Source organism: Ictidomys tridecemlineatus, chromosome 7 (assembly GCF_052094955.1).
Source record: "Ictidomys tridecemlineatus isolate mIctTri1 chromosome 7, mIctTri1.hap1, whole genome shotgun sequence".
Classification (NCBI taxonomy): domain Eukaryota; kingdom Metazoa; phylum Chordata; class Mammalia; order Rodentia; family Sciuridae; genus Ictidomys; species Ictidomys tridecemlineatus.
Window position 1 is genome coordinate 160,976,826 of NC_135483.1, and position 18,396 is coordinate 160,995,221.

At 35.2% G+C, this 18,396-nt stretch overlaps 1 protein-coding gene across 7 annotated transcripts in view; it reads right to left on the reverse strand.

Moving 5' to 3' along the window:
• Positions 1 to 18,396, reverse strand: part of Hecw2 (HECT, C2 and WW domain containing E3 ubiquitin protein ligase 2) — a 355,738-nt gene that overhangs the window by 60,970 nt on the left and 276,372 nt on the right. For 6 of the 7 annotated variants that reach the window (XM_040294632.2, XM_040294631.2, XM_078017777.1 and 3 more), the window contains 3 exons: positions 15,187 to 15,321; positions 11,679 to 11,781; positions 9,659 to 9,755 (listed from right to left, as the gene is read on the reverse strand). In XM_040294632.2, the coding sequence (XP_040150566.2) occupies positions 9,659 to 9,755; positions 11,679 to 11,781; positions 15,187 to 15,321 (335 nt within the window). Of the gene's footprint in view, positions 1 to 8,587; positions 8,818 to 9,658; positions 9,756 to 11,678; positions 11,782 to 15,186; positions 15,322 to 18,396 lie in introns of those variants that run through there. The other variant, XM_078017779.1, reaches the window with a different exon arrangement.

Consider the following 18,396-nt stretch of genomic DNA (forward strand, 5'->3'; position numbering starts at 1 on the left):
TATCTTAGTAGGAAAACCCACAACTAGATGGTCAAAGTGCTAAGCTGTGTAGTGCCAACTTCAGGAAAAATTCCTTAGTTAGTGCTGTCTCAGAATCACAATGTTTAGGCCTCCTAACCACTTCCTCTAGCGCACAGGATCACCCCCAGAAGATCAACTCTGGCAGAAGATCATTTGAGGACAGCAAAGTCTCAAGACTAAAATTCCCACAGAAAATATTCTCACTGAAGCCAACCAACATCTTGGTGAAGTTAAGGACAGCACGTGTTTAAAAACAACTAGAAGCAGCAGAGCTCTAAACCACAAAACTCTCTGGATTGTAAACTCTGCACACTTGGGTTCCTGCAGAAACAGTTTAGTAACACAGTCACCAGTACATATGCTTTTAAAACTGCCTGAGGGTAATTTTAGAGAAGTACCCTCGACTTCCCCAAAGATATACTGACACAAAAGGAAAGATAGCACTGATGTTCATACTCCCTATTAGAGTCACAGGGTGTTGTGTGACTTCCCGGATGGAGCAAAGCAGTAGAAAGGTCAACTTTTCTTTCTACCTCCCATTACAAAGGTTAGATTTGGAGGTTTAGGTCCATATGGTCATGTGATTCTTATGGAGACAAAGAAGTGAAATGAATTCTCAACATACTTATGAGCAAAATGTATCATAAATGTATATAAATTATCTTCAGCCTAAGAACTAAGAATTACTTGACTCTTTTTGCTTGTTTTTTTTATTATAAAATAAGCATAATTATAGAATGCAAATAAAATATTTAGCATAGAGCTTATTATATGTAAGCTCTCAGAAATTTTTAATTATTGAATATATTATTAGGCAGGCTTCCTAAGTGTTTATTCTTTTCTCTACTGACAGTAATACCTATTGAAAACAGTCAAGCTAGATTTCTGATGACCCACTCTTTTTTCTGTTTGTTATGGGAAAGCCATTCTAATTATGGAGTTCATTCCGCAAATATTTATTGAGTACTTCTATGATATATAGTAGATAAGACACTGGCCTCTCCATAAAACAAGAAACAATTCGATGAGAAGCACAGAGATAATCCATATGAAGGATTTACATTCCTCATAATTCAAATGATGATGGAAACTATGACTACCAATAAAGCAATCCATATCCAGTTGTTCCCCTTAGCTATGGTTTCACCTTCTGCAGTTTTAATTATCTCTGTTTTTTTTAGTCCAAAAATATTGAATGGAAAATTCTAGATATAAAACATTCGTAAATTTTAAACAACTTTTATTATAGCATATTTTTATAATTTTTCTATTTTATGATACTATTATTAACTTCTTACTGTGCCTAATTTATAAATTAAACTTTTCCATAGCTGTGTATATTTATATGAAAAAAAAGTGTCTAAGGTTCGGTTATACGTGTGATTACACGCATCCACTCTTAAGTGGGGAACTACTGTGAAGCAAAACAATTTTGAACTTTGTAAAAGAAGTTTTGTTATGCCTGGTGCAGCAGCACATGTCTGTAATCCCAGCTACTTGGGAGCTGAGGCAGAAGGATCACAAATTCTAGACCAGCCTGGGAAACAAGGAAATCCTGTCTCAAAAATTAAAAAAAAAAAATTTCCTGATGTAGCTCAGTGATAGATTACCTCTGTATTTAATCTCTAGTACTGGAAAAAGGGAGAGAGAGATTCATTATTATGCACAAAAGCACCTAGTTATGAATTCTTAAGGCATTTTAACAGCTTAAACCCTAAGCTTATCATAATTTTGAGGAATTAATATCTAGGATATACAGGATGTATAACTAGTGGTTTATATTTTCTTATGAATTATAATATTTTATTATGTATTTGATAACAAGTATTTTAATAAAATATATTCAGGAATTGAAGCTATATTATAATTCCATGTAATTCTTTTTAAATATACAAAAAAATCCCACAAAAATGCTTACTATGAAGCACTCAGAATGGACAAGCAAGTTAAACAGAATGAAAAGGGAGAGGTAAGGATAGCTGTATTTTCTGAAAGTGATATAAAATGCTATGGCAGAGGGAAAATAATGAGAAGTACCAATTTCAGAAAAACTAGTAGTTTCCCATATTTTGGCAGTTATAATTTAGAAGATAAAAAAAAATCTACCACCACAGAAACAAAGATATAAAATACTTTGGGAAAGCCTAAAGAGAAAAATCCAGTTCCCTATGAGAAGTGAACAAAAAGGTTTTATTGCAATAAATGAAAGGATTGAATATATGAAAAATAATATAGATATGAAATTTAAAAAGGGATAACTGTAAATATTTTATTGAATACAAATTACTTAGAAATAAAATATAATTGTAATCAAAATCCGAATGTAATTTTAAAAGTTGAGAACATAATTCAAAATTTCATCTCAAGTCTCAAGAATAATCCAATATGCTAAGAAAATCTAGCCATTATCAAAATAATTGCAAAGCTGTTATTTTCTAAGATCTAAATGACACATTAGAATATACAAAAATAGGCAAATTATTGTAATAAAAAGATGAATCTTTATGTTAATTGGACTAATGGAAATGTAGCTACTTATCTCTTAAGATAAAATTTCAGGTACTATCATTAAGTTCCAAATATATGTTCTATGAAATTGATAGATTTAATAAATGTTTAACAAACATCCATTCTATGCAATGTAAGACAAGGAGTCCTGTAAGGATTAAAAAGATAAATAAGATGTAGACCCTGATTTCATGGCATACTATTTAGAATGTAAGTATATAACAATGGATAGGGTAGAAAACACAAGATGTTTTGAGACATTTTAACTGCAGATGGTACCATTACACTATGTCTATCATAAATTATAAAAAGCAGACAGATAGGATGCCTCAAGGGTCCACAAGATTGTCTTCAGTAAAATGTGCTCTCCCCACTAAGGAAATGATTCAAAGGGATATATCAGTTAAAGCCATTTGCATTCAGGACACTGAATATCAAACAAGGTAATTTTAATTTTAGCATTGGTTATTCAAAGTTAATTTTTTTCTGAAAATAATTTGCTTTACTATTTAAATCCACTGATAGAGACAAAAATACATTTTAACAGAGACGGGATGCTTATTTTATTTTAAAAAAACTTCCTGATTCATTAATAGCTGGGTGATTAATTTATGTAAACAACAGATTTCACTAGACTCCATTTGTGCTATTATAAAATGATAATTATTCTCTATGATTTTAGAAATAGATATAATATTCTTTTGGATTTGGTAAAAGCTTTGAGGTTGAATTCAGTACTGATATTTTGCTTTTGTTCACAGATGGTTCATGGCTGATGGGCTACTTAAGGAAGACATTTTACTTAACTATTTTCTTGATAAATGCAGCAGGATATAACAAAAATCCACAGTGAAAGAGATATCTGAAACAGAGTCATTCCTAATTTAAGAAAACAATTTTGAAAATCCTTAATTGAATCATTTGTTAGCAAGAAAACACAATGTTTTAGAGAAATATCTAGTGGTGAACATTTTTGTAATTTGTGGAATTTTTCAAGGTTAAATGAAGAAACCATATTTATAGGGACACAATTTAATAAATACCTGGTTGTGATACTCTAAAAAAAAACTAAACTAATTTTGACTAATAGAATTCTTGCTTTGTGTCTTTTTAAAAAAATCTTAGGAGATTGTATAATTGTGTTAAAGTTAAGAGTCATGAGATTTCATGAATAGAAAATATAAAAATTAGAATATGCATATGTCAAAAGCCTAGACACATCTATAAATTAGTATATCCATTTAAACAAAACATGGGTAGAGTTTTTCTTTTTTACAGAAGTCATAGAATAGACAATTGGTTCTAAGAATCTGTTTCTTACTGTCTTAGGAAATAAATTCCCAAACCTCTCACTAGATCTACAAGAAAATGAGCTGCTTATGAAAACATTTCATTATTTGGATACAGTACTGGAACTCTGGCTGGCTTTGAACTGTTATGTTAATGATATTGCCATGATACTTGGTCCTTATTACATGTTACATGGTCCTCATTTTAATTTCTTCTGATTCTTGCTTAGCCTTCTACCCATGAGCAATCAAGACTGGTTTCATTGTATATGTGTAAAAGATTCTAGAGAAAAACTCCCTATATGAAATTGTGAAAATAGAACTAGAAAGTCATCTACACAGAAGTTAATCACAGAACTAAGGAGATCCTGACTGCACTTCAGTTATATGTACAGAAACACATAGTGCCATTTATAGGTATGCTTAGTCTCAAGGCTGCTGGTTTTGAGAATTACAGAAGGTTCAGTGGCAAATTACTTTAAATCAAACCCTTGTGATACAATCAAAAAATGAAATGCAGATTACTAATATATTAGTTTCAATTTATTATATGCTTACTGTGCTTACATAGTACCAAGTGCTATGAATACCACTGAATACCAAGTATTAATTATCTCATTTAATCTTCAAAAGAACATAGCAGGTTAGAAATCCCCAGCCCCAATTTTAGGGTAACAACTTAGGGGGTTGTTAAATGCCTCATTCAATGTCACCTTTGAATGATGAGCAAACTACAGAGCTAGAATTCCAACCCAGGAGTGTCTGACCCCTAAATCTGAACTCTTAAGATGAATTCCTTGCCACTTTCTAAGAGCCAGGATGTCTGGTCTTCAGTGAGAAACTTCTAGCAAGATTTCATGATGGTCATGACTTTGTGGTTATTTTAACTGGGTATTTTAAAAATTTAACAATTATGCCTAAGCAAATGGTCTACAACTTAGGAAGACAACAGTTCTATTCTAGATTTAACTTTAGTACAATAAAAACGGAAGATTGCCATGTTGGTCCAGACATCCGAGCGAGCAGTAAACAAATTAGAGGAGGACTCAAAGACAGAGCTAAGCAGGTCCCAACAAGAAAGCACATCAGGCCAGAAGAGATAAATTCATGCTGCTTAGAACAAAAAGTTCAGATTTTAACTGATATTAATATTTCTAGCCCGATCATAAATATAGAAAAATTCACTTGCTCTAAAGTCTCTACTTGAGAACTGGGTTAGATATTTTGAAAACGGGGGTTTGTTTTGTATAAATCAGCTTTTGAAACTCTTATCTTTTTAATTCCATAAGATTCTGTATTGTTTAATAATTTCAAAACAATTTTCAAACATGCAGGGCTCTAAAAATAGGATGATGTGAACTTAGAGGCCAGAGTCTGAGTTTAGTTCCAGTTTAGGGAATCCAGAGACACACATATATTTGCCTTTTCTGGCTCAGGATGTTTTGGACTTCCAATTTTCTGATTTACTAAAACTTAAAATATTAAATGGGCTGATTTACCCAGAATGAACAAAAGTGTCACAGATCACATTCTTTTTTTTTTTTTTTTTTTTGTACCAGGGACTGAACTCAGCAGCACTTAACCACTGAGCAATATCCAGCCCTTTTTATTTTATTTTTATTTTGAGACAGGGTCTCACTAAGTTGCTTAGGATCAAACTAAGTTCCTGAGGCTGGCTCTGGACTTGTGATCCTCTTGCCTCAGCCTCCAGAGCTGCTGGGATTATAGGTGTACTCCATCATCCCCGGCACAGAGCACATTCTTATGGCAAGGGAATTTCTATAGGAAGTGCTCAAAGAGGAATCAGCCTGGTACCCAAAATAATTACACTGACTCCTGGGGAGAGCAAGACAGGCAGGGATTAGATTTAGTGGTTAGTCTTAATAATCACATTAAGAGGGGAATGTCTCAACTCTTAACTCAGGGTTATGACATTTAGATTCTTTATCATAACAGAATATTGTACAAACACCAAAATTAAAAATTTTACTGAATTTGTATTCATAAAATTCACCTATAAAACATTATTTAAAAATTTTTAAATATTTTTAGTTGTAAATGGACACAATGCCTTTAATTTTTGTTTATTTTTATGTGGTACTAAAGATCCAACCCGGTGCCTCACACATGCTAGGTAAGCATCCACTATAGAGCCACAACCCAGCTCCTATTAAAAGTTTTTAAATGAATATATTTTATTTGGATACAGTACTGGAACTTTTTACTTTATCTCTTGTTTTTTTATGACATAGCATTCAAATATGCTGGTATGAGTACTGTCTTCCAGTGAGAACTAGAGGATATAACAGTCCAAGGGGACGTTTCCCATTTGACAGAGGTGGTAGCAAATTTGGATGCTGATTTTTCTAATTAAGGAAATAAATATCTTTCAAAATTAAAAAATGAAAACCAGGGGGTACAAAGGAACAACAACTTGGTATCATTCACATTTGCATGACAGATAGAGGAGTGATTTCAATACAGAGTTGAAATAAAAGCCATATTCTATTACATGGAAACTATCAGCCATTCTACAGGAAAAGATACCCAAGTGGAGTCTCAAGGAAGAGGAAGCTATATATGAATGCAAACTATCAAACAGCTTGCTATTTTCTGGTTTGGGGAGAAAGAAGGAAAATACAAAATAAGGAGGTATATCTACTTCAGTCTCCAAGGCTGTCCTCTATTTCCTCATTAATTTGTGGACAGAATATGAAGGGTTATTTCTTTTAAGTGGATATGCCACAGAGGAAGAAGAATGTGTAGAAAACTCTGTTGGAGTTGGTAATCCTTGCTTAAGGCATGAGCAGATGGTCTATAATCACCTGCGAGATACAGATTACCCAGTGGCTCTGTTCCACACATAAATAAGTCCATGTTATAGTTTGAATGTCCACCAAAGGACTATGTGTTAAAGGGCTAGTCTTCAGGAAGAGGCTGTTGAGAGGTACTGTGATCCTATAGAAGAAGGTACCTTATGGGAGGTCCTTAGGTCACTGGGGTTGTGCACCAGAAGGAGATTGTGGGACTCTGGCCCCTTACTCTCTCTTTTGCCTCCTGGCCAAAAGGTAAGAAGTTTTACTCCAATATATGCTCCCCAACACTGCCATCCGGCTTGTCCACCAAAGGCCTGAAGTCAACAGGTCCTCCTGATCATGGACTGGAATACGAATAATAATAAACCTCTTCTCTTTGTAAGTTAATTATCTCAGGCATTTTGTTGTAGTGCAGAAAATTAATGCAATCTGTTATTAAAAATATCACTGAGGGGCTGGGGATGTGGCTCAAGCGGTAGCGCGCTAGCCTGGCATGCGAGCGGCCTGGATCCTCAGCACCACATACAAACAAAGATGTTGTGTCCACCAAAAACTAAAAAAAAAAATAAATAAATATTAAAAATTCTGTCTCTCTCTCTCTTTCACCTCTCTCTTTAAAAAAAAAAATCACTGAAATGTGAGATTAAATCCAGCTGTGTTCCATTCCTGCTACTTATGGGAATGGTCCTTACAATGCAGTTTTTAACTACATGAAACAGAATGTTCTCTCACATATACAAACTTCCCCTTTAGGTCATTATGATGAAGCAAAGTGCTTAACTACCAAAAACTTTTTGGAAAATGAAAGTACGCTGTGACACACACTCTGGCATTAGCTCATTGATTTAAATTCCTGTTTCCTTCTACTTGTCCTGATTACATATGCTTTCCATAATCATATTTAACAAATGTAAATAGATAGAAACATCTTCCAAGGCCTATCAGACAATTTCTTAGTAAGGGATTATCATGTGAGATCTATGTTAGAAGAAAATTATGCTTAACTGAGGACCCTGGGTGTTACTCCATTATAAAATCTTCAGCCATCTTCAGAAGATTAGAGACTTAAGACTAAAAAAGTGAAAAAGAAAATAAAAAATAAAACTGGGAAGTTGCCATCTGGAGCCTGGAGCCTCCCTTCTGTTGGGGTCTGTTAAGGTTCTGTCAAGTCATTAAAGAATAATGACAATGCTCTGTTCAGGTAGATATTGAAGCATCCAACCTCTCCCAGGGGGAGATTGAAAGATGCATTAATTATTTTAAATGCTAATGTGAAGTGCAGAGAAAAAGTGGAAAACTTGAGTTTCCTCCTTTTCTTTCTCTTATGTGGGGATTGGGGTATTTCCAGAGGAACAGATATGAACTAAATCTGTGTGAGTGTGTGAGTGTGAGTGTAAGTGTGTGTGTGTGTGTGTGTGTGTGTGTGTGTGTGTGTGTGTGTGTATAAGCAAGCCTTTGTGGACATGTGCTGCGGCTGGAGGTGGTAGAGATTAGAGAAAATAGTGTTTGTTTTATCTTTTGGCTAGCAAAAGAGTAAGAATTTAGCTTGTTTATTTGCTTTTGATTTAAAGTTCAGAATCAGTAAGATCTTTAATTAGACCATCAAGGAGCTCATTTCTGCAATTTCATTAACTAAAAGGTCTTACTCTAGATTCTCTAGACCATGGATGACTTTGTGGATCTCATAATAAACAAACACACCAAACCCACACTTGTATAATTTTGATATCTTTTATGTGACTGAGAACAGAGTGCTCGTGTTGGGGAAAGGACTAAATCTTCAGTTTAATGTTAATCATGTAAAACTGGATTCTCCACATAAGCAACGTTTGTAATGTCATACTCGAAAGGTTGTGTAGTTGTAGCCTTTAGAAGTTTAAAAGTAATGACAGCTTTAAAAGACAGGAGAAACCGAGAATAGCTGATAATTTATTTTCGAATTAACAAGTACAGTATGCAAAGTGCTATTCTAGATGTCTGAGTAGTAAGAGGGAGAAATAACGAGTCTCATAAGATCCCTCTTTGCAAGGATCTTATAATCTAGTTGGAAAATAAGGTTTTAAAAACTTCAAAAATTGGGCTGGGGATGTGGCTCAACTGGTAGCACGCTCGCCTGGTGTGCATGCAGCCCGGGTTCGATCCTCAGCACCACATACCAACAAAGATGTTGTGTCCGCCGAGAACTAAAAAATAAATATTAAAAATAAAAAAAAAAACTTCAAAAATCAAACTAAAGCACAGATATCAAATATCCAAAACAGTACAAAGAAAAAAAAAAGAGGTACCTTACATGATAAATCACCAAATTAATGTATGCAAATGTAGGGCCTTGGTTTATGTAATATTAAATTCCCCCTTTTCTAGCTCTAATGAGATTGAGAAATACTAGGCTAGATCATGAGACTGAGACTCCATAGCAGAGCTGAAATGTTTCAAGGAAGGAGAACTTGTCCTGGGCTTTGAAAAGGAGACCTTTTCTGCCAGACTGAGAAGAGAAAAGCTTGCCAGTGAAGAGGAACAGCCTGAATTCAGTAAAGTCAAACCAGGCTGAAAGCGCTAAGGAGCTATTTAGAAGAGAGGGTTCATGCAGGGAGAATGCTGGACAGTAGAAAGAATCAGACTCCTTTCTTGGGTTCCACTGTGTTTTATTATGGAAAAATGTGAATATCAAGCCTAAGACTCTATAAATCTCAATTCAATAAACTATTATGTTGTTCACTCTAGCTACACTAGAAAAGGTTAGTGTCTTATTGTTTTTTTTTCTCTATAATATACATATCTAGAATGATTCTTGGCTGTTAATTTTTCTTTCTTTTTCATGTTTTTTCTTTAAAGAGACCTCTAGATTGCTTAGTTAATCTCATTCAACTTTTGTACTTCATATATGCCAGAACTTCAGTGAGTTGGGGGCTGATGACTTAGAAGATGCCTTTGTAATAAGTGACAGAGTGAATTTCCGAGTGTTACCAAAATTTAATGATTGGGGCTTATGCAACTTGAAACAAATACCAAGATTATGGTTACCTGAGTGAGTGATTCCTGGTAAGATCAGGTTGACGCTCCTGTAGAATTTCAAAGATATTAGGTTGACGCAGAAATGCAACAATCTTGTCATTATAAGCTAAAAAAAAATCAGAAAAGACAACAGTTTTTTTTTAAATGTATCAGTGGTTTTATATAAAAACAAGCAGTTTTTACAGTTAATATTCCTGGCATTCAGATGCACAGTTTGGAGTTACACTGTCTCTTCCATCACAGAAGCTGACATTCCAGTGTGTGTCCAACCTGTTATGTGACCGTGCCTTATATCTGATGTGTGTGGCTTACTTAAGTATTCCTATTAAACTCATTTCAACTCTTATTAAACTCAATATGAACCATATTTATTATCAAATGACAAGATTAGTTCACCAATATTCTAGATAGTGATCATTTTAAGTTTACCAAAATCAACCTCACAGAAATGACAACAGTCATAAATGGAAAATCATTTTCTAGTTAAATATTAGCCATCCAGAGAGGTAAAGGGGCAGAACCAGAGTCCTGCAAATACAAAAGATGCAAAGAGCTATAATCAAAATACAGAGGACAAATCATTCCCAAATTCTGCATGGAAATAACTGCTATTAAGCTATAAATAGCATTTTACCAAAATAACTATGAAAACAGCTGCAATATAATAATCCTCATCACCTATGAACAAAACATGATTAAAAAATTTATGTTCCAAATCAAGGCTGGCTAAAGAAATTTTAAAACAATTAATTAAAATTGATTAATAACTCTGTTAATAGAAACAGACAATGGAGAACTGCTCTAATTTAAGATGTTGGAAAGGCATAAATATATTTAAAGTCATAGAAGGGAGTAGATTCTTAAACATGAGAGTTCCTGGCTAAGAAAACACTTTTGTGTTTATACATATGATCAAGAAACATGCCTTTAAAAAAAACTAAAAAAATGATTAAACAAAAGAAGTATAATTCTGTAGACATCTGCTGTCTGAAATTTTATGGTACATTATGCTGCCCATACATACATATTTTAGTTGAGTATGAATAAAAATTTTTAAATGTTATCTGCTAAAATGGAAGCCCAGTGTTGACTCAAACTGTCCCTAAATATATATTTCATTATATATGAACTAAAAGCCATTTTTATAATTTATTAATTTTTATATTTCATCCAAGATTAGAAACTAGATAACTTTTTCACAGCATTTTAAAATAGTACGTGTGATATGTAGTATCACAGTAGTAATGACAGAATTAAATGCAGCCTGACTTGACCCTAGATTTCTTCTTATCCAGTGATCCAGTGGTTATCAAACATATTTGGGTCATTGTCATTACACTGCATTTCACCACATAGTAGTGTTTTTTTTAAGCAAAAATTTAAAAATAGAAACAGACAATGGAAAAGTGCTCTAATTTAAGATGTTGGAAAAGACAGTCTACATGACCTTCCCTTGGTATATCCATTCTACCTGCCTTAGGGGCACCAGGTTTGAAAACCATAGATCTATTTCAACTTCATCATTTTAACACTCGAGTTGTTTTTTAGGCCTATATGCTCACATTCATTTATTTTTAGTTTACTATTTTGAAGGTTCTTGCTGCCTTCTATATGCTACAAAACACCTTAAGCACGTGCTACCTTTGCTTGATTACTTTGTGAGGTGACTACAGATTCACACACCATGTAAATTCTTTAAATATACCCTAAGTGTATGCTTGTTCACATGCTTAGTTTATGATTGCAAATCATATTACCTTAATAAATTATTCTTTCTTAACTTCAACAACCTAAGGCTTCTACTTAGAAAAGGTAGAGTACTATTTTTAAAAAATCTTATCCAATAGGTTTTTATAAGACACAAGCCATTTGCGACTGAAGTCTCTGGGATTTTGTTAGAAATTTCTTAATGCAATAGTTTCTGAATACAGGGCAGAGAATAGCAGGCTAACAGGGAAGTGTGAGCATAATATGCATCATCTACAATGACACAAAAGCACAGAGGGATTTCTGGACAGGGGTGACATACCCACTGGAACCATGTCCTGGTACTGTGGCCTACTGACTGTATTGAATGTACTGGACGGTCTGGGGAGAACAGGTGGTCCTGCGTGCCGAGAATCTTCTCCTACCTGCAAATGCAAGCATCATTTATGTTCTGCATCAGGAGCTAGAGGACTTTGTATCAGCATCCCAAACCAAGTTTTTCAAAATATTTAACAACAAATAAGGCAAAGTACCAGCCAATCAGATCAGTTGCCAGCAGTGAAGCTGACATGGGACTCTGGGTCCTCAAAAGCCCTCCCTGCTCTCTTGTCTGAAGGGGAGAAAAGTTAAGGTACCCACATCCTTGAAAGGAGCTGGGGCAGTGAGTATTTTTTTATTTTATTGTATTGTATTTGTTATTTTTTAGGCAGTGAATATTTCCAAGTGTAACAGAAGTAGTTCAATATGCTTGTAATTACTGAGGCTATGGCACCTAAATAGCAGACTTGTTGATCAGGAATAACTTATGCATTGACATAACACAAAACTGCAACAGTACAATCAAAGGGAAGAACTGGGTGATACAAAGTGTATTGGGGCAGTGCCAGGATATTCCTTCTTGTAGCTAAAGCAGGCCAGGGAATTCCCTGTCTCAGCAGAGGAGGAAACCAAGGGCAGCACTCTTCCTATGGGGTTCCAAGTTAGTGTATTATCTCCTTAGCAGCAATTTCACATGCCTATTAGAGCACCTGGCATAACAGCTCTTTCAAGTTTGAGCCTCCTACACCAAGGAGCTAACAGTGGCAGGTGTGGAGAAGCTAAATAGGATTTCCCTAACCTGAATTATTTATTGTACCTGCTACCGATTTAGAAAGTCATACATACAAGTAGATGCTCCAAAATACCCATTCAGATTATTGCCAGAAAACTCCGGCATTTCCCCCATATTACAGAAGTCTTTTGAGACATCAGTAGAACAGTAGTGTAAAAGAATAAAAGAACAAGAGGCAAAACAACACAACAGATTTATAAACTAGTACATTTGAAATGGAGCTCCTACTTCCACCCACTGGAACCTTCACAACCATTTTATCATATGGCATTGGCCTGATGTTTGTTGAGGATTTTTCTGAAGGTCCTCACCCTAGAAACAGCCTCTCCACCCTCCACTGTTTGCTTATCCTTCAAGAATGTTCTCACTCATGCTTCAAAGTATAGGTCAAACAGCCCCTCCTTGTTGAAGCCTTCCCTTCAAGCTAAAGTTAAATGCAGCCTACTCTGAGTTCCCACAGGATTTAGTGTAGATTTCCAAAGCAGTTACCATTATTAACAGATTATATTATTTATCAGTTATACCTCAAAAAAGCTGGAAAGAAATTTTCAAAATGAAAAATATCCACAATTATCTAAAGAGGTTATTAAAGTAGAGTTCTCTTTCCCAACTACTACTACTAAAAAAAAAGCTTTATAAAGAATTTTTTTATTCATTGGTATTATGATTTTATATTTTCTCTCCTAATTAAGAACACAAACAACAAATGTTAATTATTTGTATTTCTCATGATGCCAACCACTATGTTTCTGCACTGTAGAGCATGTTTGGCATTAATCTGTTGAATGGGAGAGATATCAATATTTCTATGAATTGGGATACTTGCTGAATCAGTACAGAACAGTGGCTGGAAAGACTCATGTGTATAACTAGTTTTCTTATGATGCTTCTCCTGAGTTATTAGCCTGAGGAATAGAATCAGTCACTCTGTGAGGATTCCATCATTAACTACATATTGTCTATCAGTCAGAGAACGTACCATTTCAATATACCAATATATATATTTTCCCTCCTGTCAGCATATTGCCCTATGTCTCATTTCCCTGGATAGCAACGCTCTTCTCCAAGACCTCACATCTTGAAATCAGACTATAAGCCAGGAAGCAATTCCTCTGCTAAGTATGGGTAGCACTTCAAGATGTGTAGGCTTCCAACCACTGCACCAGAAAGCACGTTCTTAGCAAAGGTTCAGCAACACTTTGGCTGAATGCGGAGTCCTTATGGTGCTATCTCTAGTCTACTGCTCAGTTTCTATCAATAGGAAGAGAAATCTTCATTCAAATTTTAACATACCTCTCAGGGCCTCTCTCCCACAATGGGTTACTACTAGACCATGAAAATAATTCAAGTTCAGAGGAGACGGGTTGAAAGGAAATATAAATGTGGCTATTAATCTCAAGTATATTTCCTTATAAAAAGAGTCTTATTTGACCTAACCTCCAGCTTCATCTTATGAAGTCACAATAAGGTAATGGCTAAAGTGCATGGGGCATGTGATAAGTCAGAGTCCTAATTATGCTACACATTGCACACAAGGTCCAAAGGTGAGAGGTATGTTTTGCTTTTAAAATGAATGCTCTCAGTATCTTCCAGCTTACCACTAATGGTTTATATGACAGCGAGGTAGAGATTTATAAGCTACTCATAAAACATAAATATTTTTGTGCATACCTCATCCTGCAATAGATTTATGTATCATTTTTATATGAGCTTCTCACGTATAATTCTTCTGGGTCTGCACTTATAACCAGCAAACACAGGATGCATTACAGGAGGCATTTAAATCATGAGGGGAAATTCCAAGAGCTCAATTTTGATGAATCAAATCCAGTTATTTATTGCATTCATAATTTTTTCTTTTAAGAAAGACTACAACAATATTTGATTTACAATATAATATTGAAAATGTGATATGTGTTTAGACATGAAAAACATGCTGCAAAAGAATCTTAATTCTATTTATAGAGGGAATAGTTAGAAACAATGTACATTAAGGAATGATAAACACTCAAAGCATAAGCCTATTCTAAGGAGAAGCAAACTAACTTAACCTGAAACATTCCTTGTGTTTAAACTGCTAAAGAAAAAGGTAAATCAAGAAAGGATTTGTGTTTTGGGTTAGGATATTGGAGGGCCCTCATGTGGTTACCACGGGCCACTACAAACTGGCAAGTAGCCCACGGAGTTTTCAGTAATTTTTAGTTCATCCAATTTTCTCTGGGTATTTGGTATATAAATCAAGCAAGCCCATTGGATATATCCTAATCTTAAAGAATACTAGTGAGGATTCCTCAGCTCCATAGTCTTGGATGTAATCCAGCAAACCTCACTTGGGAAATTCTTTCCTATATTGAATAAAGTTTTAGTCCACTAAAAGTTGCATTCATTTCTTCTTATGTCCTTGGGTGTGCAAAAAGGCTGATTATCATCTTCTAATAACATTTTAGTGCATCTTTAATTCCCTCTCACCTTTCTCTGAGTTAATAAAAAAAATCTCCAGTCTTTCCTCATATGTCCTACCTTTAAAATTTGCATATTTCTAGAGAAGCCTGTCAACATTATAAAGCTTTTCATCCTCCAAATGATCCTCCTTTTAAATCAAACTAGAAAAACAAAGCAAAGCAAAAAACATAACAAAAAGCCATCCCAATTCCACCAACCACCACATCCCTGTAGCTTCTATCAACCAGCAGGTCAGTCCCTGCAGCATGTGACTCACCTCACCCGCACTGTGGCTGCGTTGCCTGGTCAAGTGTTGCCGGTGAACCAGTGCACTTGTGGGTCTACTGCTCTGCAGCGGGAGCCGAGGATCAATGAAAGTGGTGGTTCGGGAGTTGTGGTCGACAAAAAATGCCTAGGATACAATCCAGCAAATCAATAGAGAACACATGTCACATACGTATCTCAGCTGACCTAGACCATCACACCTGCAGGAAGAGGTCCACTTCTGAATAAGGATCTTGGGTCCAGTTTTTCATCATTTCTAATCTTTGTGGTAACTGCTCCTCATCCCTTGGGATAGAGCAGAATAGAGAGAGCCATACTTAGACTAGGTCTAGAAGGGAGCAGGAGGGAACATTGTGACTGGTTTTAGAAAACACTCCAAAGAGAGTGTCATCAAAGATGTGGTCTTAGAAGGATGCCATAAGAAGGGACTCTTATGGGGTTCTTTTAATGGATGCTCATTAGGTGCTTCCCAAATGTGGTCATTATAAGTTCTTATGATTTGAAACATCAGCATCACTGAATTCTTATCTTTGTCTTTTCCTTTTCCTAAGCAGACAGCCACCGAGACCCTTCCATTTCCCCAGTGCAGTGGCCTCTATTTGTCTGCCCCATCCCCTTCCTGAACCACTCCATTATTTCAGGACTTTCTTTTATACATATAAGTATTAAAAGTTTGTCAGTTGGTCACATCTCCACCACCTTTATCCATTTAGCTGGTATCTTACTCTAAGAATATTCCTTCTAACCATGGATTATATTGCCACCCGTTATGGTTTAGAGTGAGGTGTCACCTAAAGGCTCATGTGTGAGACAATGCAAGAAGGTTTAGAGGAGAAATGACTAGATTATGACAGACTTAATCCAATCAGTGAATTAATCCCCTAATGGGGATGAACTGAGTGGTAACTGAAGGTGGGTACGGTGTGGCTGGAAGAGGTAGCTCATTGGAGGTGTGCCTTTGGGTTGTATATTTCATGACCCGAACTTAGTGTCTCTCTGCTTCCTGATCGTCATGTGAGTCACTTTCCTCTGCCACACTCTTCCACCATGATAGTCTGCATTACCTTGATCTCTGAGGAATGGAGATTGCTGTTCATAGACTGAGACCTCTGAAACTGTGAGCCCTCAAATAAACTTTTATGCCTCTACAATTGTTCTCGTCAGATATTTTAGTTACAGCAGCAAAAAAGCAGACTAAAACACCACCCTAATCCAGAGTCTCTAATGGTTATTCATCCTAATACTTTGGTCAGTTTTTCAAGACTAAGAATCTCCCTCCTGCTTACCTTTCTAGTTTAGTCATCCATCACACACCCAAACCTTTATCACATATCTACCATGACTCTGGGCAAGTTGCTTCAGTTCTCCGAGCTATAGATTTCTTATAAAAACATGTTTCCCTCATTCATAATAAACATCTCTCCCCACTAACAGGTTGGGAGGGTGAAAACCGAGTCTGTCTATCATGTTTACTTCATACTGACAACATGAAATCATGAATGAAGTTAAGCTAATTTTCTCAGTGTTGCAGTAAGGATCAAATACAATGTAGAAATACATTTTTGTATGTTTATGCATTTTGTTTGTTTATGCATTTTGTTTATAAACCTCTATACAAGTGCAACTTCATATCATTAGGTTAAATGTTATAAGTTTTCAAAGTAAAGTTCACTCAAGATAATAATGAAACCCAGTATCACAAGTTCAATTAGACATTGATCAGATAAAGTGAATGAAACCACCAAAGATAAAAGGGACTATTAGTAAAGCCAGGAGACTCAGTATCTATAAATCAAAGGTCTGGGCACATGATGTATGACGAGTGACCTAGGCAAAAAAGAACTGACTTTTCAAACTGATGGAGCTCAGTTAACAAAGTACTTGAAAGACTAAGAATAAATCTATCTAGGCAAATGTAAGATACAGGTGATATATTTATGCCTATTTTAAAAATCACTTCCCCATTAATGGGACAAAATGTTTCTGGTTGTACATAACCAGGAAATGGGGATATGTAATTTGTTGGTAGTTCCAAGTTATAAAAAATTATTTTTTAATAAAAAATAACTTTTAGATCAAGTAAAATGATAAGATGCACTAGGAAAAAAAGCAAAAGAAAAAGGGTATAATAAGACTTTTTCTTGATTCCTTCTCTTAATATTTGATTTGCAGGTACAAGGATTAAAGGGAGGTTTTGTGTGAGATTTCATCACCAGCCTCCCAATGCTCCTTCTTTCTCTTCCCTAATCTATCAGGTGAACATCTTTTTTCTCAAATTTTGTAAAAAGCATACCAGTCATAAATCCTAATAGACTTGTATTGATAGGCACTGGATCCAAACTTCATTCCACTATTCACCTGATTTAGACTTTATATTTGTCCATTATTCTTGACACAATTTAAAATGTCATAAAATTGGAATTAAACTATAACAATTGGACATGGTTAATGCCTAGTTTTAAATAACAGGCATTACAATTCAGTCCCCATCTTCCTTGTGTAAATTAACATTAACAAGCTTTTTTTTTACTAACACAATAATATAAACCATGTTGTTTAAGGGGAAATATAGAGTGTTTAAACAGAATTGCCTATTTATTCTAGTAATTTCTTAGGAATGTTTTAAAGGGATGGGTGGCCACCAGAGCTACAATGATGCTCTTGTAATTATAGACACATGGGTGACTACATCTAGGTCAATTGTGATTTGCATGTATGTCAGCCTAATTGGATGTTAACAGGCTTGTCTAAAGTCCATTCTCTAAAGAAGTATATTGTAAATTCCTTGAGGGAAGGGACTCTTTTTTTTACCCTGTGATCCCCATAGCTTTTAGGAGTGGGCCTAGGAGAAGAAGGTTGCTCAGTAAGTAACAAAGTAACAAATTGCCCAAAACTTTAATATACAGATTTCTGACCAAAATGTGAAGAGACAACTCATAATTAACTAACCAAGTATTTAGAAACCACACAAGCATTAAAAAAAAAAAACAGTTAAAAATTTGGTAAATAAACAAAGTGTGTGTGTGTGTCTGTGTGTGTGTGGTGAAAAAAGTAGGAAGCTAAAGACCATAAGAACATAAATGGGACATAAGGTTTTTTAAAATCCCACTACAGATACGAATAAACCACCAGGTGAAAACTTGAGAAGTGGGAGGCAAAGTCATGGTTAAATGCTTGAGATCTAGAAAAAGACCCATCTGGT